Raw genomic sequence first — 25,812 nt, forward strand, 5'->3', positions numbered from 1 at the left:
AAAGCATTACCCATATACCAAGTGATACAGGGTTCCTAATGAAGATTTACTTCAATTTGAGTCAAGAGAAATAGGAGATTATAATGAAGAAATGACGAAGTATTTCAGCGCTGGTGAAACTGAGTGAAATGGCTCGTATACGCAAATATCTTAGCGAAAGTGAACTATATGAAATTTTAATGGAAAGTGACAGTGAGAATGAGTGTATTCTTGAAGAATCTGGCGCAGAAAGTGATGAATCTGGAGAAGAAAATGATAATGAAGAGACTCTACCATCATTAACACAGATTAGTGAAAATAGTGCTTTAACTTTGGAATCTACTTCTCTTCAACAAGCTAAACGTCGTGAATGTGAAAAGATTCCGTTATATAAATGGAAAAAGGGAGATCTACAACCAACAGTTCATAATTTTAATGACAATACATCATAGTGTTTGAATGAAAATTTAAAAAGTAGTCCAAGTGTTTTAAGTAGTTTCAAAACATTTTTTGCTTTGACTTTTATGAAAGCAATGGTTGTTGAAATTAACAATTTTTACAAATTCGTTGTGGAACATAGTGATATTGAACAAAATTCTCGTGTCGCAACAAATTGGAAAGACACTGATGTGGATGAGAGTATTGTTTTCTAGCTTTGTCGTTCCTTACATTGTCGTTGTTACGTTTTTCAGATAACAATAACGTTACCAAAGAAGACTGACTACCTTTTTAAGCTGCGAATCGTTATAGATCATTTAAAACCGTTTTTCGTAGATTTCTATATCCAGGCTAGCATTTAAACAGTATATACCCTCTAAAAGGCACATATTTGAAATTAAATTTCACTTTTTATGTGACTGTGAGGGAGGCTACAATTTGGACTTTATCATTTATACTGGGTCTAATACTGACATTAAAATCTTCGATAAAGACCTAAAAAAAGGCATAGTCTGTAATGTGCCCCTATGCATTACGCCATTTTTTTGAAAAATACCATTGTATAACAAATTTTAAATTTTCCTTTTAATGTAGTCAAAACTTTTATTTATATTTTGCATTTGAATGTTTTGTGTACCATTTGTTTGTAGTTTTTTACCTTGTTGCTACAATTACTAATAATAAATAAAATAATAATTTTTGAGTATATTTAATTTTTTTTATTTTTCAAAAATCTAACAGCAAAAAATTTATAGTTACTTGTTACTTCTACTAAATTGTAAATACAGTCATGAATAGACTGTATTTATACACTGCGTGAACCGTATTTGTACGCCATAGTACTTCATCGACTGACTGCGGCAACCGTGTTGATCAGCACGGGCATCAAACAGCCGTACCAGAAACCATACTACTTTTATATCTAGCCGCAGTGAAAAGGTTAAGAGAATCTTAAGAAAATTAGAACCTGGTCAGGTCACGTCAATAAACGTTTTAGCGTAACTTCCGCCACAGTCGGGTAGCGTCAATGAGCATTCTGCAAATTTATTTGTTTTTTATAGCTTTTTGCTTATGGCATTCTGTATTTTTAGAGGAATGTTGGGAATAAGCCTCAAAATATTTATTCATATGTTTAAGTAGTTACTTATGTTTCGATCTCTATATTCAGAGACCGTTTTCAAATATACAAATGATAGTTATATTTATTTTTCTATAGCTTTTTGCTTGTGGCGTTCCGTATTTTTAGAAATAATGTTGGGAATAAGCCACAATATATTTATTTACATGTTTAATTTACCGACGTTTCGATCTCTATTCCAGAGACCATTTTTAAAGTTAAAAAAAAATAAATAATAAAAGATTAAAAAAATATATAGCTAATAATAATAGAAAACTAAAATAAATATAACTATCATGTATATCTTTGACAAAGGTCTTTGGATATAGAGATCGAAACGTCAGTGAAAACTGCAATAAAAGTGAGTGTACGCCACTGGATTTTCATACGTCTCTCCGCACTTCTTTGTCTTCAAACAATGAAATCACTCTTCCAAATAGTGGAATTATAGTTTTAAACGTTGTAGATCGTTTGTAATATAAAAGTTTAAATCCAACGTTTTTTAAGCATATTTTAAATGCCTCATATTTGTTGCCAAAACTCAAAATCAAAATTTCATACGTAAAGTTTTGAAGATTAGGCTCTAACAATGAAAATTGCATAGTGATTGCTCAATTAAAGCAAATACGTTTTATTTATTCTTTATCTCATAAGAATTTTCAAAAATGGCAAAAATCGAATGTTTATTTGTTTAACAAACTTTATAAAAACTGACTTCATTTGTGGCAAAATGCAAAAATTACGTACGAAATCTGCACTCCTTATCTTTAAAACGCATTTTGATTTTTGTCCATTGGACACTCTGATCAAAAGATATCGAATTTTGACGGTCGAGTTGATGCAGAGTTTATTAAAAAAATTGATTGCGCGCTCGTAACTGACATTCAAAATTGCTAATCGCTTCAAGCGTTATTTCTGAGAAAACGGTTCATTCTAGAGATAAAGTAAAAATTACCGTTTTTGTTCTAAATTATCTCAACAACATTTCTTGTTTGAAACTTTGTTTTCTATGGTATACAGATTTTTTGTACGTTTTATTTTTATAGGTTCATTGTCGTCACTGACGACTGGAGATATATATATTTTATATTGCATATTGTATTGTATTGTATATTTATTTATATTGCATAGTGCAAACCTTGTACACCACTGTATTAATGTATAATCACTAATAACCCATTATGGTTGATGTGGTATATCTCAATAAAAAATACAGATACAGTCTCCAGAGGAGAGTAAGTATCTGTATATACTGTGTGTAATAATAAGAACTACATACCATAAAATTTAATATCTTAAATACTCCATCATATAAACATTATAAAAATACAAAAACACTCAAATCATTAAGACGATGAGACAAGCTGAACTTCCTTCCCAGTCTTTTTGATAATCTCCAAGACGTCATTAGCAGGCAAAGACGATTTCACTTTAACACTCTGACTTTCCAAACTTATGGAAACTTCTTCGACACCTTTTCCAACGTGTTTGTTTAAAGCCTTTTCGACAGCACCGCTGCATCCACCACAGGTCATTTTTACGTTAAATTCGTGTATTTTGGACATTTTCTTCAATATCAGGAGTTTTACAATTTAACACGATAGCTATTATTAGTCGAATAACTTCTGTTTTAGACAGAAATCAAATGTTAAATGTTTAATGATTTAAATATTTATCTAAAACAACGCCGCGAGTATGATATTTTGTTTGTAAATTCCGATAAGTTTATCTGGAATGGGTTGAGTGCATGACAGAACACCAATATTTCAATAAGAGAACAGTAGCGTAGACGAAAATAATTTACTAATTTATTTTATGAGTATTTTTCAATTTCGTTAGAGATAAATGGGATCAGAAAGGAAAACACTTATTCTCTTCTTCTTAGCCTTCTGTCGTCCATGTTTGGACATAGGCCTCTCCCAACTCCTTCCATCGGTCTCTATCCTGAGCAGCATATTTCCAATTTAGGCTATTCTTTTAATGTCATCAAGCCATCTCATCTGTGGTCTTCCTCTTGGTCGTTTACTTTCGTAAGGTATCCAATGTTGTAATGTAGTATTCCTACGTTGGTCTTTTTGTCTAGCAGTGTGGCCCGCGAAGCTCCATTTAAGATTGGCAATTTTTGTTGCTATGTCCTCGACTTTTGTTTTGGATCTTACCCAGTCGTTCCTTTTTTTATCTGACAGTCGTATACCTAACATTGCTCTTTCCATTGTTGTGGCTAGATTATTCATGTTTGCCTTGGTTAGGGTTTAGGTTTGACATCCATATGTCATGATAGGAAGGATGCATTGGTTGAACACTTTGCTCCTCAAGTATTGGGGTATTTTGCGGTTCTTAAGTATCCAACTAAGTTTTCAAAATCCTGCCCATGCTAGTCTTGCTCTTCTAGTAATTTCCGCACTTTGGTTCTCTTTGTCAAGTCTCAGGATTTGGACTAGGTAGATATATTCCTGGATTTGTTCTATCTCACTGCCATTTATAGTTATACGTCTGGGGTCATCTGTGTTTGTCATTATTTTTGTTTTTTTTTTTCATATTCATTTTTAGGCCTACGTATTGGGCGCTGGCTGCTAGTTCCCCAATCATAATTTGCAGTTCCTCGAATGTGATCGCTATAATTACTATGTCGTCAGCGAATCTGAAGCGGTTTAACTTGTTGCCATTAACGTTAATGCCATAGGTTGACCAATTTGTAGTTTTGAAGACGTCTTCTAGGGCTAGGTTGAAAAGCTTTGGCGATATTACGTCTCCCCGTCTCACTCCTCTCTTAATGGGGATGGGATTTGTATTTTCGTCTAGTTGTACTATCGTAGTTGCATTTTCATATATATTATGTATTAGTTGCCTATATCTCGAATCTATTCTACAATTATTAATAGCTTGTTCTATGGCCCACATCTCGATACTATCAAACGCCTTTTTATAGTCGACGAAGGCAAGAAATACGGGTAGTTGGTAGTCATTTGCCTTCTCTATCAATGTTCTCATTGTCAGCAGATGGTCTGATGTACTATATCCTTTGCAGAAGCCAGCATGTTCAACCGTTTGGTAATTGTCCATTTTGTAGGTTAACCGGTTGTTAATAATTCTCATAAATAATTTGTATACTTGACTGAGCAACGATATAGGTCTATAATTCTGTAGATCACATTTGTCCCCTTTTTTGTGTAAGAGTATTACTAGACTTTCGTTCCAGTCTTTAGGGATCTTGCTATTATGGAGACATCTATTAAATAGCTCTGTTAGTACAGGAATTGTTAATGTCTTGCTTGTTTTCAAGAGCTCGGCAAGTATACCGTCGTGTCCTGGAGCTTTATTATTTTTTAGCTCTTTTAAAGCTCTTTCTATTTCGAATCCCTTTATATTTGGTAGTACTTCTGATCCCACGTTTTTATTTTTCTTTTGGCGTTCTCCTTTGTTGTTTCATTAGGCTGGCCTTGCGAGCTGTACAAGGATGTGTAGAAGTCTTCAACAATATTTGTTATTTTATATTTGTCCTTCTCTTTCTTATTGTTGGCGTCTTTAATTTTGATAAATTTTTGAACTCCCAGTGCGGGTCTTAGACATTTTAAGCCTCTGTTGTTTTCAATGATTCGCTCTATTAAGTTCTCGTTCCATTTTTGTATGTCGGGTTTTAGTTCTTTTCTAATCGTTTTATTAATTTCTCTGTATTCTTGAGTATGGCGTTTGTTTTGCGCCAGTAGTTGTCTTCTTTCCGTCATTAGCTGTTTAGTTTCATTGCTTATTTTGTCTTCTTTAGTCCTTGTTTTCTTTGCGACCTGTAGTCCTGCTGCGAGAAGGTTTTTATTTATGTTTTTATTAATCTCGTCAATTTGATCTTGATTATGTGAAGGATCAGATTCGAACTTATCCGCTAAGACCTCTCGGAATTGCTCTTCATTTGTTCTTAATTTAAAGGCATCTATCCTCGTTGTTTTTTTAAAAATCCTTTTTCTCTCTTCTTTTATTTTAATATTTATTTTTGCTCTAACTATACGATGGTCACTATCCGTTGTTACGTTGTTTATTGTTGTGACGTCTTCAAATATTCCTTTGTTGTTTGAGAGAAAATAGTCTATTTCATTTTTGGTAGTTCCATTAGGTGCGACCCATGTCCACTTTCTGTTGGGTTTCCTTTTTGTAAAAGGTATTCATAACATACATGTTTTCTTGTTCCAGGAATTCCGTAAGTTTTTCTCCTCTTGTGTTTCTTGTTTCGAATCCAAAGGAAAACACATTGTATTATAATTAGAAAGGAATTAAGAAGCTGAAACAGCTGATTTAACAGCTTCAAAGTTTTTTTTCCACAGAAAGCGTTAAATAATTCACGTGAAAATATACATCAAAGTGTTTTTTGATATCTTCTTTTTCTGTAGTCTGAGAATAGATTTTGAATATGTTTTCCATTTGTCTTTTATTTATTCTAATGTTGTCAGGACCCCATCAGCCAAGCTTGTTAGTATGTTCCACTGCCTATTTCTATTTCTAGTTATTACATTTATTTTTTTGTGCAGAAATTTGTCATCGTATTTTTTCTTTAAGTCTTCTATCTTTTGATATGTTTCTGCAAGCCAATTCTCCTTTTCCTTTACTATTTTGCTTGTTATTTGTTTATGAATTGCTTTAGATGCCGAGGAAACAGGTTTAAAATAATCCTTGCTGGCAAAACGATCCTTTACAACATTTTTAGCACTGGTAATGTCGTCTGTATTTGTAGTGGCCTTCCCATAACCCAACGTACTCATACAGTCAGTCACATAAACAGTGATTTTATATAAGTTTGATTTGAGGTGAGTCTCTTGAAACTATTATAATGTTACTTTTAAACAAGCAGGAATTTTCAATTGTGATAAAATTGCTGAAATCCAATATTTTGTCGATAATTTCAAATATTTACGAAATACCTAACCTTGACCGCTACGTAATAAACATTGCTGCTAGAAAAGTGTGCTCGTTCTCGGTAAAATAATCCCCCATGTTGTCAGTTTAAATGATCCCTGGATTATTTTGCCCTTTCTAGTAAAAAGTGTATGATAAAAAATATAGGTAACTTGAGTTTTTTTTCAGGACGACAAAATGATTCAAAAATATAAGCGTAAGACCGACGGGCAAAAATGGAACGAAGGTAGAATGCGGCAAACTATATAATGTGTGCATACAAAACAACATTTTAGATGCCATTGATGAGTTTGAACCGACGTTATAAAAAAAAACACGGACCATTTAAAGAGACCTGAAATCAAAACTAGCATATTCACCAAGTATGTAGAAAGTCAAATGTATGGCCTTACCACCAAAGATGTAAGGTCTATGGCGTACCAATTTGCAGTTGGGAATGCCATTGTGCATAGATTTTCGAACCAAACAAAACTTGCTGGTTAAGACTGGTTAAAGTATTTTCGCATAAGACATCCTCTACTTTCACTTACTTTGCTTTAGACCATATTGGATAAAACGTCATTCAGCCACTCAGGATATATATTGTAGATAAGACATCGTAAATACAGTACCACGAAAAAACTGTAACATTCTTTTCAAAAGAGGTCGGAAATAAGTTGGTAGAGTAGTCTATACCTAACGGGTTATATCTACTACAGCAGTCATCCTCTTTCTTCCCGAAAGGGGGCACCACGAGGAGCAGCATTCAGATCCAAAGATTCTGGGTGGATAAATTTCAATATGTTTGCAGATTGATTTATCATTTTATATCTTATGTTAAACCATGAGCAGAAAATCCAGAGCTCCTAATTCTTGACAGTCACCTTTCTCATACTAAGAACTTAGATGTAATGCTTGCCTCCGCATACTATATACAGGATACAGCCATTAGACCTTAGCTTTATAATACTACTTGTCGGTTTATAACGTTCTTCGCCGTTTTCTGACTTCCAATCGCCACTTAGACCAGTTGTTCCATAGATCTTCTTCTATGGCCCTCTCTCTCAGTTCTTTATTTATTTCTTCGTACCAACTTTTTCTCGGTCTACCTCGTTTTCTCTTTCCTTCTGGTTGCCACTTTAATATTTCTTTTGGCATTCGTTGTTCGTCTATTCTTTGTATGTGTCCGAACCAGATAAGTTGTTTTGTTGTTAGGTCATCTGTGATTGTTCGTTTGATTCCCATTATTTCTCTAATGCGTTCGTTGGTAATCCTTTCTCTTCTAGATCTTCCTGCGGCTCTTCTCCAAAAATCCATTTCCGTCGCTTTCAGCGTTGAAAGTGTTCTTTCTTTCAGTGGCCATACCTAAAAGCTGTATAAAGTGATACTTTTTACTATAGTCTCATATATCCTCTTTTTATTTGCTTTGCTGATGGATTGGTCCCATAAAATGGTGTTTAACATTGTGATGGCTTTTCTCCCTGACGTATTTCTTTCTCTTATGGCTTTGTCTAATGTTCCATCTTGTGAAATAGTGATACCTAGGTATTTGTAGTCACAGCAGTGCTTTATCGTAATGTTATCAACCTTAGCTTTATATATCCCCTTAATCACTACCATGATCACTAGAAAAATGGCTGGCTAATCGCCCAAAAATTTTTAATAAACCTGTAGGTTTTCAGTTTTCAGAGGAGATGGTTTCAAGAAAGCCGGAATTGTACCCTACAATCCAGATGTTTTCTCAGAAGTTGATTTCACAGCTGCTGACAAGATTGTGGTTAGGTCTTCAGTTCACACAACGATGACCTTGACAAATTAGAACTTAGGCATTCTTCATCCGTTATTTGTCAGCATATTAACACTAGCTTTGCAACTGTACCTTTTACTATTTTTCCTCAATATGTTTGCCCATTTTCCAAGTCGTCACAACCACGACGCGCTACTAAACGAAAATCTGTTGGTGAAATCTTTTAGGTGAACGATAAAAAAGGAAGAATTGGACGGGAAGAGAGCTATTAAATAAAAAATAAAGCTGCTGTTAATGGAAAGCAAAAAAGGAAAAGCAAGAAACCACGTTCAATCAAAGTTATACAAAACAAAAAGGAGGACCTAGATGATGAAGAGTTGGATGTTGAAGAAGATGCAGAATGCTTTATTTTTTTATTACTTTTCTAAGATTTTTCCACAGGAAAGGCCTGGGTACAGTGTAATATTTGCAAATCTTGGACTTATGATGAATGTGCTGCAATAGAGGACAATGACTGCAACCTTTCCACCTACGATTATTGTAATGAAAATGCCAAGATAAATAGAGTTTGTAGAAAGTTATAATTATTGTACTACATAATCCATGTTTAATTATGCAACATTTTTTTACTGAAATGATGTTTAATAATTTATTTCACTTTTTTTCAAGAACAAATACCTGTTTTTCCAAAAAAAAAGTAGAAATCACTTTACCCTTCCCTAAGGGATCATTTTAAATCACCCGGGCATGTTGCCTTAAGGCCTTAAGCTATTTTTAATAGAACCTATGGAAATTAACAAATTAAAAAATACAGATATAATTCTGAATGACCAACTTGAGACAAACAGTTCTCCCTTCCTCAACCTATTCACTTAAAGACTATAAAGTGTAAACGCATGCCAAAAATAGATCACTTGGGAAAGGCACTGAATCCATCACTTATTCTAATATAGTTTGTTTATTAATGAATTATTAATATTTAAATTTGTCATCTTTGAATAATATTTTGTATCATCAACTATTGTAAACAAGAAATAAAATGTCCTACTTACTTGTGTCTGAACTGGGTTTTGCTCTATGTATGGACTGTTTTGTCCAGTTTCGTGTGGTGGTGGCCAAGCTACTCGTTTGACGCCTATAAAAATAAAACGTTGGGTCTTTAGTTTAGTCCTGTAAAATCAATACATTCATCACACAAATAATTTGCTCTAGTTAACAACATATACATATAACATCCAAATATTCATAAACAGCACTTAACAAAAATTGCAAGCAAAATACTTGTATTTTAGACAATAATAGGAGATTATTTTTGTTAATATGAAATATATAACAAAAACATCTAGAAACTATACCATACGCATATGACGTCACACTGCAATATTTTTGAGCTTAAATTAAATTACAGATTTAAATCTTTAAAGACACGTTCGGGTGTTCTTCCTTTTTATGTGCCAGCTCCTCTTAGAAGGTTGGCAGTGATCTTGATATTCTGCATCGCTAACTTGAAGCAAGTTAAAACATTTGCCTCTGATGACATTTTCTTGATATTGTAACTCTTATTCTAATCTTATTGGTGTATTAAACTTCCTTATCCTTTACCATCCTCCTCAACACCTTTACATACGTGGCTCCACCTACCCCGCTTATTTCACTAGTATCCTGTAGGTCCATAGTTCAAAGGACTCCAATATATTTATACTGTGCAAGGTTCCATTCCGTAGAATAACACGGAGAACTTCATCTAAGCAGTCTTATTTTTAAAGCCATTGTGGTGCTTCTGCAACAAAAAACTTTTTAAATTTTGTTGAATGCATTTCTTGATTGTCCTATTCTTGTCTTAATTTTTTCAGTGCATTATTTTCATAAATTATTCCCAGATATTTACGTATTGAGAGGTTTCTCAATGTTGCTAAAATAGTGTGATTTTCATAAACTGTATTGTATATAAATAGTGTCTTTTTTTATCTTACGAAATAAGTAATTTTTCTGACTGAGATCTACTTTTTTTTGTCTGTGGTTGACCGATCTTTCCTAAAGCTATTTTGCTGGGAGATTAATAAAGAAATAGGAATTTTCTAAAACTCATAAGAGCCTAGAGTTAACAATATTTTCTAGTAATTTGCATGCTGTCAATGTCAGAGATATGGGTCGGTATGATTCTGGGTCATATTTAGGTTTGTCAGTTTTAAGGAGAGGAATGATATAGCCTTTGGCCAAATAGCTGGCCGTTGGTGTTAAAGTCATATTTTGTTAAATATGTTTAAAAGATAATATGTTATAGCTGAAACAGGGAGATGTTTTAGAAATCCTGAAGGAATATCATCAGGTCCAGGATTAGAATCCTTCTATTGATGTTGAAAAAATTGAAAATTGTTTGTTAACTCAATTTATGCTTATTTATATATACATATATGTATTATAATCTGTTGCTTTGTTGTTATTAATTTACCGCCAAGTACTTTATTCAGTAGAATTCCTTTTTAAAATCTATGAACATTTGATATTCATTTACTTATTAAATTAGTAACATGATAATATATTATCAAAGTTCGTGTAGCCTTGTCTGCAAATAAAGACTTAATAATTCAATATTTTCACGTAACAGATTGTTAAATTGAGCTGCCACGTGTATTTAGCTTTCAAATACAAGCCGTTAAAAAATGTGTTTAGTTTGGAGAAAACATCAAAAGCCCAAAGTAAAATTAGAACCAAATATATCATCGATTCAATTCCATACCTATAAACAGTGTCTACACTGAAGCAATTATTATTGATTTACAATCGAAGATTACAATTTTAATTAATGTTTCTTGGATGCACTAAACCACTCGTATATAAATTCTATAAATGCAGTGTTATGAAAGGCATTCGATTAATTCTGGTATGTCTATCACGAATGCCAGCGTTTCGTTTTATTTAGATTCCGCTGCAAGCATGTAAAAATAATCTTTATTTAAATCAACAAACGCGAAGTAGACAAGGAGGCTCTCAGCCAAATAATATTTTCTACAGTTGTTGTAGATTATTATAAAGAATGCCTTGAAATAAAAAGTATGCAGATACTCTATTTGATGATAGTTATGTAGACTATCACATTACATGAAGTAAATATTGCACAAGCAGTCTCTTCTTCTTTTTATATCCTCGGTCTAATTTTCTTTGTTCAGTTTTGTGAATTGCCCCAAGTATTTTTATTCTATATTTATTGGATTGTCGTGATATTGCTTTTATTATCACAGTTTGCCTTTAATCGTATCTTATTTTATTGCATTTATATGCACGAGGTTTATCTAAGTATAGTCATAACAGGCTAGGTAAATAAACAAACAAAGTAGCCTGTTTGTGATACTGAACCGGCCAGGCAAACGACAGTTGTTTTTGAAAAGTATGGACCTCTTTAACAAAAACCTATATGTTTCCTGTAGTCGATTTTTTGGACAGTTAGTTAGTAACAAATTAATGTCAAAAAACGGTAAATTTTCAGTTTTTTCGTCTTCAGTAAAAAAAGAAAAATTTAAAACAAATTTGAGAGTAACAAACTTACAAGTCATAACTTTTTAACTGCATGAAACAAGTGCATGATCAGTAACAACTATACCCCCTTTAGCTCTAATTGCTGCTTGCATCCTTCTCGGCATGCTTATAAGTAAATTTTGGACATATCCTTGGGAAATTGCATTTAATTCATCCTGTGCAGCAAGCCGAAGCTGCTCTATCGTATTTTGAACGCGATGTCTTTAAGTACGCAGCGTTTAAACTGATCCCACATGTACTCTATTGGAATTAAGTCTGGGCTAAATGGTGGCCAATCCAATCTTCGAATTTAGACCTCATCAAAATAATTACCCACTATGGCAGCAGCAGCTGGTCGAGGATTATCGTGCGTTAACATGAATCTGAAGCAACATATACCAAAATATGATCTTTGATCATTAAAGCATTGTGCCACCACCTCCAAAACTAACGGCTGGGCGAGATTGCAGGTGACAAATCGTTCTCCAACTCTTCTGCAGACGTGGTTTCGACCAGCTGGCTTCCATAATACGATTCTGGTTTTATCAGTAAAAAGAACATTTTTCAGTTGTCGATATTTTACTGAATATGCGTTCTTGCTCATTCTGAACGACCAGCTTTATGATTTTGAACTTTGGCAAGGCGTCTGTTCTTTAAGTTTGCTTCTTTTCATCTTTTTCTAACTGTTTTTGTACTCACATTTACTCAACTAATATTTAGTAGCTCATTTCTGAGGTGCATCGATGTCAATGAGCGATGTCGTGTAGAATTAACAACCAGAAATGGTTATCAATTGCGGTTGTGCACCTTGAGCATCCTTAACCAGGCTTTTGTACAAAATTTCCTGTCTTGTGATACCTACTCACAGTAGGTATCAGTAAGTATTCGAAACTCTAGGTTGACTTCTTCTGTGACGTCGTGTGATATCTTTTTGTATATATCTTTCTTCGTATATATATACAAGGATTTCCACAGTTTTCACTGTATTCCTTCACTCAACCGTTTTCTCCAATTTTTCTTGTTTAGCCAGTCCTCTTCCTGTAGGTTTCTTCTACTCATTGCTTCGTCCACCTCATCTCTGAAAGATCTTCGGGGTCTGCCTCTCTTTCTTCTTCCTATCGGGCTCCACTCTGTTATTCTATTTATCCACCGATTTTGGTCTGCTCTTTTGACATGTCCGTACCAGGTTAACCTCTTCTGTTCGATGTAGTCTATTATATCGGAGTTCATTCCCATTCTCCTCTTAATCTCCATGTTATTTATTCTATCTCTTCTTGTTACTCTGCAGGTTCTCCTTAGGAATTCCATCTCTGTTGCTCTTATTTTGTTTTTGGTTTTCTTATTTATTGTCCAATTTTCACACCCATAAGTGAGGATACTTCTTGTCATGGTATTATATATTTTTTTCTTTGTTTTCATGCTGATGTTCTTATCCCATAGTACCGGGTTCAATTTTCGTATGCAGTCTCTTGTTTGTACTAGTCTATTTTTTATATCTTCCTCCGTTGTTCCTTTGTTTGATATTATGAAACCTAAATACTTATACTTGTCTGTTCCTTTGATTTGTTTACCTTCGTCTATTTCCAGCTGTTTTATTTCTGTATTCTCTGTTGTTAGGTATTCAGTTTTCTTTAGGTTTATTTCCATCCCATTCTTTGTATATTCCTGCTCCAGTTTTGTCATCATAAAACTGAGGTCATCCTCGTCTTGTGCGATCACTATTTGGTCGTCGGCAAAACTTAAGCGTATATAGATATTCGTTCCTTACTGGTATACCCATTCCTTCGCACTTTCTTTTCCATGGTTGCAGGGTTTTTTCCAGGAATATTTTGAACAGGGTGGGGGATGTGGAGCAACCCTGTAGTAGTTCCTTTATCGTCTTAAATGGACTGCATATTCTATTGCCCGTTTTGATAGCTACTTCGTTATTCTTGTAGAGTGCTTTTACCGCGTTTATTAATCTTCGTGGAACTTCGATGTCTTCCATTGCTTCCCATAGCTTGGTTTTAGGTATTGAGTCATATGCCTTCTTAAGATCAACAAAAGCCAGATGGACGGATCTATTTTTGGGCATTCTTTTTTCTATTAGTTGTTCGACCGTGTAAATGTGATCTAAGCATGCTTTCCCCGCTGTGAAACCTGCCTGGTCTTCTCCGATTTTATCTTGTATATATATTTCTAATTTTTCCTTTATGGTCTTTCCATACAGTCTGCCTATAGACGATATAATGCTGATTCCCCGATAGTTTTCGCAGTTTTTTCTATTTCCTTTCTTATTTTTCTTCGTATAAAATTAAAATCTGTGCTGTTTGGGCTTCATCGCTGTGTCGAATTTGTGACATACTTGTTTTAAACTTAGTCACATAAAACCAATATTTAATAAAACTTCACAAATTAAACTGAAAATAACCGAAGTACTGTCGTTTTTCCTTTACGCGAAGGTTTTTTATGATAAAATTCACGAATGACAATAAACGCTGAATAAACGTCAAAATAAACATCAAAATGTTTCAAACCAATTGAGTACATCAGCCTACTATATGAGTAACATCAATAATCTAAAATTATTTTGAAATAATAGTGACTACAAAAAAAATTAGAAAACTCTAAACTATTCGATATTTTTGTCCATAAGTGTATAATACATAAGTACTTAAATGGCTTATAAATTCATAACGTTTTTTACTATAAACAATTAGAGAAAAGTAAAATTGTGCAAAATAAATATTTATTTTAAATTTTTTAATTAAATTATTCGATTAAATAAACAATTTACAAATTAACTAAAAGCATTTTTATGATCAGCCATCATTGAAAATGATGAAAAAATGTTGAAAAGCATCAACTTTGGTTGATTAGAACCGGAGAGATTGCAACTTTTATAAATTTTAAGTTATAAGTTCAGTTTTTGAAATAGTTTTTAAACTTTTAGACCCTATCTCTTTGGCACATCATAGACGGCTCATTTTTAAAGAAATCGTTTTGAAATTTTGTTGTCAAAACTTAACTTTTATTCTTTCAAATGGTGATTTTTCTTAATGTTTATAAACAAAGCCCTAGTGAATAATAAAAAGGGTTCTGAGGGTCGTACAACTTCGTGTTATTTTTTTTTTTTTTTAATTCGTATTAAAATGCTATCATTTCGAATAAAACTAAATTAACTTCCTATATAAGCTTAAAATCACAGTACTTTTGTTAAGCTATTTTACAATATTTAGCATAAACCCTTTAATTGCTAGACTATCTAATTTGATAAAATGAGGTTTTCCTTTTAATTTGGAGCATTCAGAATTCATGCGGACCCAATAGTTTAAGCATTAAAAGGTGTAGATAAAAGTTTTCTGGAATAAACAATGCCAATTTTGCAATAACTGTTAAATGAAACTTTTTAAAATTTTTAAAGCTGAATACATGTGAAATTTTTTCCTATTATAACGCGAAAATAAAGTTTTTTGTGCATTTTTAGAAAAGAGTGTCTTGGTAAAATCGTTACTTACCTGGTCTAATATCTAAGACCTACTGAGGCGAATGAAAAAAGAAATATAGTGCTGAATGGTGTAGAATCGTTTGTTAACGTGAAGTTAAGAATTAAGTGAAATTGAAAAATTGATAAACTACATTAAAAACATCAAAATGTTAAAGCTTTATATTTGTATATAAGTAATCTACATGTATAATTCGCTAATATCCCTAGAAATTGATGCGACAAATATTTAAAATAAAAAACAGACCTTACCATATAAAAAGATTTATGTTATTAAAGATCCACATTAATTTATTTGATTAATTTTGGTTAGTAGTACACTTCATGGCTGCCAAGAGTACAAACTAAGCATTTATCCAACTATTTATAATTAGGGAAGTACGTAAGTAGATGATTTAAAAACGCACTAAAAATATTTATTACCTAGATGTAAATTTGCACAGCTGCACTAACTTCTTTACAAAAATAACTAAACTATAACAAAAACGGTTATAGACAAAAAAACACGTTAGCCACAAAAAACAAAAAAAATCAGTTCAAACACAATCCGTAACGTAGATTTTCAAAATGTTGCTATAGACCGCGTGCGTGTTCAAAAAATAGAGACAAGTCGGTGCACATGCGTAATGGACTTTTACCTGGAATTACGACATCTTTAAATGTTGACCTGAGTTGGCTCTTTTGCTCGTACTCTGGTGGGGGCCAGGCTCGGAGGGGTTTTAAGAGTCGGTCGCTACCTGTGACATATTACAGTGACTCACTTTAAGTCTTCTTATTTGGAAGACGAATCTGGTGTAGGATGCCAATTTTTATGATACATAAAGAAAGAGGTAGAAGTGAAAACTGTAGCGTGTCAGATGACGTCATGCGGTGAAATGTAGTGAGTAATAGGGTGAAATTTGACGCGGGATGACATTTTAAGGACACTGGCAAATTTATTGATATACGAGATATAATTCCTACGTAATGGTATATTGCTTTCGAGGTTTACAGACATCTTCTTATATTAGATCTTGGACATGTTTTTGTCCCAAGATTAATAATTCCAGACCATGGTCTAGAAAACCCCAAATACAATGTGTCATTACATCGGACGCGAAAGGCTAGTGATAATTTTTACGTAGCCAGTGCGTCTATCAGCTTTCTTACTGTCAGTTCTTTATAGAATTATTTGGAAAATCCAAATACTCCTTTTTTAAAAGACAAATTACAATAAGTCCACTGTTTAGTGTTAAAAATAAATAACATAAAACATGTGATCATTACTCGATTTTATATCAGAAAATTACATCTGTCTTCATAACTGCTTAAAACAGTATAAAAAGTTTTGACAATTTTTCTTTCTTTTCTTTTAGAGTTTAAAACAAATTCTAGCAAATCTTGATCAAAAAATCATTTATCTCCTCAAGATGAGTCAAATGAAGATATTTAGCAGTTAGAAATTTTAATCCAGTCGACAAACCTTCAATGAACACCTGACAAGCATTTCTAACCTATTTTTCTTGTGTCGTTGACAAAATGTCCTTCATTAATTTATGATTTTCCATTTTTTATACGCATACTTTTCTTCGCATTATTTGTTTTTCAATATCGTCTATCTGCTGAGGTTTTCTTCCTGTTGATATTGTCGGTGCTCTTGTAATAGTTTTGTTTTTTTTTTTCTTTCTTTATTTTAAAAGTATCTAAATGGTGTCTTTCCCATATACAATCATGGTTAGGTAAATACTTACCAACTATACTTTGAACAGTACTAATGTGATGTTTATGTTCAAGAGCGTGATGTAAATTTAACACTACAGTCTTTAAATACACTGTTAAATGACACTTAAATTTCACAGGAATTAGAGGTTTGTAACATTTTTATTAAACGAGTTACAAAGATGTAAAGTTAGTTTAGCAGAAAATGGTTGACTTCAATTATTGCGGTCGTAAATATTATTAAATTTATCTGACTTGGCCTATTGTTAAGACCTTGTACCTCAGGTAAACCATTGTTACTTGAAACCGGGCCTTTTATACGATTATCGGTTAACCCAGGATGTTTATAGTCGATACTAATTGAAGTCAACCACTTACTGCTAAACAAACTTTAAATATTAATTGAAATAAACGACAATGAGTAAATTTATGTCGATTGAAAATTTTAATCCTTTCTAAGAAACTTCATAAGGTGCTTATTAATAATATTTTATACCTGAACAGATTATATAAATTCCCTCTTAATTAATAAATATATTTATTAAAATTGTTTCAATATTTAAGACAATAATTTTAAATAAACTTAAATTCTTTATTATTGGTTTACCACTACATTGGAGATTATCAGATGTGTCATAAATACAAATATTTTTGAGTATATAACTAGAGACGAAGATTTCTAAGCATAATACTTGTGATAGATAATAAAGGCAGAAATATTAACGAAATATGCAAAAATAAGATTTGACACCAGTTTTTATGCTTTTTTTGCTTTTGTTAATCTTGGTATGCCTTTTTTGAATGTTGTGTTTATTTATTAATGCTTTTTTTATATATATTTTGATCATTTTTGACTTAATTTTTATATTGTCCTGAAGCTGTTTTCTTGTGGCATTTTAAAGTAATAACTATTTAAATGGGAATAAGCCACAATTGAAGGTTAAAATATGTTTATTGGCGTTTCAATTTATACTTCGGAAATCGTTCTCAAAACATAAACATTAGTAAATTAAACAAATTTTGTTTTTTTGTTACTTGGTGAAAAAAATGCTTCTAATAATTTAATTTTATCTCTCATTTATATTTACAATTCAGACATACATTATACATTTTAAAATAAACGACTTTAAAATGATATTGCCAATATTGTTGAGTTGCGTTCCTGGGACGACTTTATTTGTAAGATAGTTCATTCAATTACATGAAAGCAACTTTAACTTGAGAATATCTGTTAGAAAAAAATCATAGCACGTAATTTGTCTTTAAAAAGACAACCACATGCCATGATGACAGTAAAATTCTCTTGTTAGTGATTCCATATTAAATCATGAGGAAAAAACCAGGAAAAAAACCTCATAATACTATTCCGACATGGTAAGTATTAGTTTATTTATTTCTACTTAGTTTACTCTCAATAAACACCAAATCCTGATTATATATGTTTGTTATTTGAAAAACATAAATGACGTATCCTCGATATATTACTGACTTACAAATACGGGTATTTTCGTTTTATTAACTTCCTTTTTTAATATGGCTAACCAGATTCTACTGCATTTTGCCGAGGAATTAAAGACACAGTTGGTCTTATTTAAAAGAATTAAAGCCGCTTCTTTGATTTTTCTCTTTTTACCATCCGTTTCTTTTAGAACTATACTTAAATTACTCCATTGAAGCCTATGCTCATTATACTATGCCTGTTTACATATTTGAGATCTATCAAATTCTCTATTTTTAATATAAGATTCATTCACAAGGTATTTTATAAATAGAATTCTTTGTCCTTTCTTTTTCATTGTTAGGTTTAGTTTTAGACAAAATAGATCTCAATGTGTTTGTTATTTTGAATGTTGTTGAAATGTTGAATTAATTTCCTATCCTAAGTTTTTTCGATAATCCTTTTATGTATGCTGTGTATGTATTCCTTGTGTATGCTGTAGGATCTCGTTCTAAGTTGTTCTGTTCTATTTGGTCGATTGTTGAAAATTCCTTATTTATAAACGATAAAGGATAATCATTTTTTAATAAAATAGATATTAACAAATGTTTTCCTCGAAGAATGAATTTTCGTAAAAACAAACAATTTTGGCTCTATCGTATAAGAATTTAATAATTCCCTTTTTAATATTAATATTGTGATTTGATTTTAAATTTAAATAGGTATCTGTTGGTGTGTGTTGGTTTTCTATACATCTGAGTCTCATATCCAGTATCTTTCTTAGAGATTAAATCATCCACGAAAGATAGTGTGTTATTCTATTCCTTTTTCTGAATTTAAAACACTTAAATGAATATTGAGTTACTTAATGCTTTAAAAAAAAATGATATTTTTTTTTCTAAAGTATGTCGATAAAAATTAGGTTAAAGCATTTTTGTTTCAGTTTTTTATTTTTTTTTTTTTGTTAAGTAATTCTATTTTATTTTTAAATTATAATAGGTACTTATTAGTTCGTAAGCTGAGCTTAGAAATTATTATATAATATGTTTTAGGTTAATTTTCGTAAAAAATGTTTTTTTATGCTTTTAAATCCGAACTCTAATTATATCAGTGATACATCAGCGCATCGTTTGGCTTTAATACCATAGATGGCGACTTTAGTTAACTAACAAATCTAAAACTACTATTTTTATTCGCTATAAAATTAAAGTACCAAGTAATTACTGAACCTAATAAACTAAACTGGTTTTTTAAAATGCTCAACACCGGATTTAAAGTTGTAATACTGAATCAATAGAAGATGGCAAAAAATTTAAAATCACTCAGGTAAGAAGAAGTATTTAAACGTATATTTACTAGACGAAGAAAATGTAGGAGCTCTTTACAAAAGACGCTTAAATCAATATCTGAAACAATTATTTTGAAATGCAGATGTAAATGATGGATCGGAGGATTTGAACACATTTATTATCAAAGCTGATTATGAACAATGAAAACAAGTGAAAAATGCAGTAATTGGAAAGAAACTGACAAGAGACAAGTACTTGCAAAAAAACAAACAAAGAAATATAGAGAGAAATCGGGAACGAATCAAAATGGATCATCAAACAAACACCTAAAAAATGCAGAATCCACGCAACCAAAAACAAGAAGAAGAGTATGTTCAGTGAGCAAAAGATCGATATTATTTAATTCTTTTCTGATTCTTATTTCATTCAATGGTGTATCAAGAATATTTGGTCCAATTTTTAGCATTGTTACAGTTAACCCCATCGTATCTATGTGCTGTATTAAATTACTTTCTATCAACGTCTATTCAAACATTGAAAACAAGAAAAACGAATCTATTTATTGTGCAATAAAAAAATGATTTACTATTGTACTAAAACTTTTTTTATCATGGAAAACAGATCTTGTATTGTCATGCAAATTGTTTTCCTACACACAAACCGTATAAAATTTATTTTTAAATCCATGATAAAGAAAACATATGTATGAATTTTCTAACGTGAGTCACTTGATTAAAGATTATTAAACGATTTATTTCTGGCACAAAGCTCGTTGCGACAAGCGGTATCGAAATACATTTTTTAACTATGACACGTTCATATTTTACTGCATATGTATTAGAAAAATGTAGCCATGTTTAATTTAATCCGATAGTTTACGATGCAACGGTTTTAGAATCAGAACTGCAAATATTTTGTTTTTCAAATTCAGGTTTCTATTAGCAAAACTTAATTAGTTGGTATTTAAACCAAAACTTAGGAGAGAATAGATGCTCTATTAACATCATCCAGCCTTCTGAATCCAGAGTTAAACATAGGCCTCCATTAATTTCTTCCAGTTTTGTCGGTCTTGAGCTTCTTGCAGCCAATTCACAGAGATTATTTTGGTTGCATTATTATATATGTTTTCGATTAGTTTGGAGTACCGATAATATATACGACTTTCCTCCAACGCCCTCATCACGCTGTTAATTTCTATCGTAACGAGGGCTTTGCGAAAGTCTACAAAAGCCAGGACCACTGGACGGTTGTATTGAATGGATTTTTCTATATTCTCATTTATGCAGTGGGGGAGGTCGTTGGTGCCAAGTTTTTCCTAAAACTTCCTTTATATTCTGTAAAAGTATGTCCTCAAATTTTTGTGACTTATTTAAGGATATTTTCTAATTATATATATATATATATATATATATATATATATATATATATATATATATATATATATATATATAATACAGGATCCAACTTGTAAATACAATACATTTTGGAGACTCCGCCAATCCTCCCGGTCCAAGGCATGCTCCTCCTCCAAACCTCTCGATTCCATTGCTATTCTAATTCCTTAATTCCATGAGCGTCGAGGTCTACCTCTTTTTCTTCTTCCAGGGGGCTTCCATCTGTGAAGTTTTTAGGGCCAACGTTCGTCGGGCATTCTCAATAGGTGTCCAAACCATATTAAACCTCTTCTTTCTATTCTGTCAATGACAGTTTCTGTAGCATTCATGTTATTTCTTATATATTCGTTGGTCTTCCTTACCAGCCTTGATGTTCTAGCACTTTTTCTCAAATAATCAATTTCAACTGCCAACAATCTTCTTTTCAGATCTGCATTAATTGTCCATACTTTAGAGCCATAACAAAGAACTGATTCAACCATGGTTTGCCCCATTCTTTTTTTGTTCCTTTTGGAAATTTTGCGATCCCACCATGAGGAGTTCAGACATCCTACAATTTTACGTCCCTGATTAATTTGGTGTTTAATCTCTTCTTCTTCTTGTAGTTCCTTCTCCTATCGGAGGTTGGCTATCATCACAGCTATCCGTACCTTATTGCCGGTTTCTCGGTTTCTCCCAAGCCGTTCTTAGCAATGAGTGCACCTAAATATTTAAATTTTTCCATTTGTTTGATTTCCACGTCCTCGTCTATCAAAATTTCAAACCTTGCATCTGAATTGGTAACTATTCACTATCCAAATTTCTTCTGATTTTCATCAATTCCGATCCATCGTTGATCGATATTTTGCCTGAATTTTCTAGCTCTTCTGTTAGTTGCTAATCTTGGTTTTGTTAACTTGTATATAACTGTGCAGAAATCTTCCACTGTTCTTAGTAATTCATCTCTGTTGATGATGGTGTTTTCATCTTTATCCTTTATTTTCGTTATTTCTTTTTGTTATTTGTTGATTGTTTGTTTAGAAAGAGTCTCTTGTTATCTTCAATCATTTGCTAGATTTATTCTTTCTATATGCTGTCTTTTGGCAGTGTATCTTTTGGTTTTCCTCTATAGGAACATGTAGATGTATATTCTTAACGCTTACGAGAATACTGTTGATGTGTTCTTTAAATGCATTTGTATTATCAGTCCCCTTCCAGGTAAGTACAGACTTTCTTTAGAGGCTCCATGCATAAAGAAAAATTGTGAATGTATGACATCGACATCAGTTAGGTTTGCTAGTCCTCTCTTGAGCGGCTTCGCAGGTAGTGGACAAGAATAAAACTTTCCTTGAGATGAGTGGATTGGGACAGAATAGTCAACAATTGGGACAGTGGATTAGTACTGAGCAAAGTATCTGCTAGATATCCACAATTAAGAATGATTTAAAAAAATATCTTGAGCAAATGATTCAGCGAGATTGTTTGGTGATCGGAGCATTCTTTGCATTAGCTTTTGTTAATTGTTAAGTTATTGTGATAAATGTAAATAAGACACCGACACTCTTTAAAATATACGTCCAAGAAGCATTGAGGAATTGGAGAAATAAATGTAGATTTATGGGCATCGAAGTGGGACAAGAAACTCTGTATACATTGTTATTTGCAGATGATCAGGTGGTGGTTGCAACCGATGAGGAAGATATAAATTATATGAATCGAAAATTATTTGAGGAATATGCCAAATGGGGGCTTACTCTAAACATAGGCAAAACAGAATATTTAAAAATTGGAGGAAATACCACAGATCTGAGGCTTGAAAACGCAGTTATAAAAGGCTGCAACCAGTATAAATATCTAGGAAGCATCACATCAGCAGATGGCAGAGTTAAGATAGATGTACAAAACCGAATAACCCTAGGGGAAAAATGCATCCGAATACTGAATTTATTACTGTGGTCTAATAAAATAAAGATGCATACCAAACTTCGCGTATACAGAGCAATTGTAGAACCAATTACCACATATGGTGCTGAATGTTGGACGATGACAAAGAATGAACGAAGTAAAGTAGACGTTGTGGAAATGGATTATCTTAGAAGGTCATGTCGAGTATCGAGAATGGAAAGAATCAGGAATGAGGAAATACGAAACCGTACAGGAATTAGAGATACTCTTTCAGATAGAATACAAGGAAGGTAATTACAATGGTATGGTCACGTGATGAGAATGGAGGAGGAGCGGTGGCCAAAGAAAGCCTTAATGTATGTTCCGCCAGAAAGAAGGAAAAGGGGAAGATCACCAAATTCCTGGAGAAGAGAAATTACAAAAACAATGCAATCTAGAGGCTTAGAAGAGGGAGATTGGAGAGATAGGAAAAGATGGAGGCTGAAATGCGGGAAGCGGCAATCGCCGTAGGACCCCCGTTATATGATGATGATGATGTAACTAAGAACCATTTTTGAGGTATAACACCAGTATTGTGTGGTGTTGTAATAAATGTAATATTATAGTCCTGTAGAGATTTCGTTGGATCCACTTGCTTTTTTTATTTTTTTAGTGCCTTTTATATTTCTTCTTTTAGGATTATTAGCTCAGTTTCAGTTTTTATTTGAAAAAGGTATTTTTTATTGTCTTCAAATAAACCAGATGTTATTTGCGACTTGTTAATTAGTCCTGTGATTGTTTGGCACAAAGAGCCGGATTTTCTTCGTTATTTCTATCATCTCTTTTACTTTCTTGTGTATTGAGGCTGCCATCATTTTCTATTTCTTCACAATCTTCTTTGATTCATCTATCTTTGGTGTCTTCAATAGTTCTTCTTTTTTCCTTTCTTAGCCTTTGAAGTTTTTTAAATTTGAAAAGTAATGACAACCAAACTAGAGAGTAAGTAAACCGTAATTTTCATTACAATCAATTGTGCTTTAATCGGATTTAATGTAATGTTTAATTATAAAAAAATCAGTGAAGAATTCTGTATATTCATTAAATAGAGTGTCTCCTCCGCATATAATATCTAATCTTATAATATGCCCCTTCTGGTAAGCAGCATGCTGTTTGAAAGTATACTAAGGATCTTTTATATGGAAATCAAATAAATGTGGTTTAAACTATCGGAAAACATCAATGATAATGAAATGAATTTAATCAGAAACCAAATAGAATATTGAATAATTGACACGCGTTATGGAAATGGAATACATGTTGTGAAGACTCTGATTGAAGACTGAAGATTGAAATGTAGCCAAGTTATTGTAATACAACTGATAAAATTAAAACAAAATCAATCATTATATATTAAAGTCGTTTTGGATTATTTCTGCAATAAATCTTATGTTATTGTAGATCCCATAACTAATCTTTTGCATCCTTGATTGGGTATAAATGATAAAAAAGCTTATAATATTAAACATTACTGCTGAATCTAGAAGGAAAAGGACTAGATATACTCGTAGATAAGCAATTAGGAAAATAAAAGTTGGTAATTTAAGAATTTATTTTCAGAAGCAGGCTGAGACATCTACTTTACATCAAGTATTACATTGCTCTTAAAAAGACAGAATAAAAATAACCACAAACCTAAAAAAAAAAGAAATTAGCGTATGTATAGAAAAACCTCTGCGTAGGTAACATTCTTATGAAGTCGGCCAGGATCAGATAACCAAATATTATATAAACAATTAAAATCAATAGATTGGGGTAGGTGAGACATGTATTAAGAATCAAAGTTGAAGACTCTAAGTACAAAAATCTATGAAAAACCTGGCAACGCGGAAAACAAGGAAAATATTATTCCTGATCTATATTGAAGCAGATCTATAGGTACTGGGACTAAGGACATGGAGAAGACTGGCCTTGAATAGGGAATGCTGCAAAAACCTTATAATTTTTAACTTCCTATGAACTCATATGATACAATTATATCGGAAAATCGTAAACAAATCAATTACCGTTGGCCTGACCTGGCTTGGTAGAAAGGGTAAACTTTGTTGCCAAACTATCCACATTTAAGAGAGGCGTATTTGAACACCTAATTGCTTCAAAATATTTATCAAGGACCACTGAAGCAATAAAACAATTAAGAGGTATTTTTCCTTCGATTTATTTACACAATAGACTTAAGGGCTGGTTCAAACATTGACAATTATCGCAATTCTGATAGTTACATAAAGAGTTATACAAATATTAGCTTTACAGTGAGTGCGGGGAGGCAGTAACAGATATACATGAAATGATAAAATTGAGAGAGACCAACTATATACGTTTTAACACAAAACACCGGGTTTACAAGCGCATTTATCGCTTACGCACCACGCACTTTTAGGGATCACACACAACACCCGGCCTTCACTTGCCGGGAGGCAAATTGGCACTGTCTGTCCTTGTCCTAAGTTATATAAAGCGGGGGAGGAGCGGGTCCCTGATATAGGGAGTCAGTCGCACACACGTTAACACGATAGCTGACGATTACAATATACAGGTTGTTTTTACAACATGGCTATTTTTAAGAATTTAAAAACATATCTTGTTGTAACACTCAAAAATTAATAAAAAATTATGAGAAAAAATTTGATTTGAAAAAATTAACTGTCACAAAATACTAATTTCAATAGGAGTTAATATGAGTATGCAATTGTATCAGGAAACCGTAAGATAACAAGTCTAGTTTCTTATAAGTGTAAATGCTTCTCATTTTTAAACATTTTTAAAACTTTTGTCTTTGTAACCATCAAAATTAAATGCAAAAATCACTTCCGTTTGAAAAAAATATCAACTGTTGTGTCTGGTTTAGATGTTGAAAGCTAAACGATTCACTAAATACGTTAGTTATGTATTATGGGTTAGTTGAAGTTTC

At 32.4% G+C, this 25,812-nt stretch overlaps 1 protein-coding gene across 3 annotated transcripts in view; it reads right to left on the reverse strand.

Annotated features, from left to right (window-relative positions):
• LOC140439063 (uncharacterized) overlaps positions 1–25,812 on the reverse strand; it is a 69,883-nt gene that overhangs the window by 17,162 nt on the left and 26,909 nt on the right. For 2 of the 3 annotated variants that reach the window (XM_072528714.1, XM_072528712.1), the window contains exons 4-5: positions 15,801–15,899; positions 9,215–9,297 (exon numbers count right to left, since the gene is read on the reverse strand). In XM_072528714.1, coding sequence (XP_072384815.1) covers positions 9,215–9,297; positions 15,801–15,899 — 182 coding nt within the window. The remainder of the gene's footprint in view (positions 1–9,214; positions 9,298–15,800; positions 15,900–25,812) is intronic. The other variant, XM_072528713.1, reaches the window with a different exon arrangement.

The sequence above is a fragment of the Diabrotica undecimpunctata genome, chromosome 4 (assembly GCF_040954645.1).
Source record: "Diabrotica undecimpunctata isolate CICGRU chromosome 4, icDiaUnde3, whole genome shotgun sequence".
NCBI lineage: Eukaryota > Metazoa > Arthropoda > Insecta > Coleoptera > Chrysomelidae > Diabrotica > Diabrotica undecimpunctata.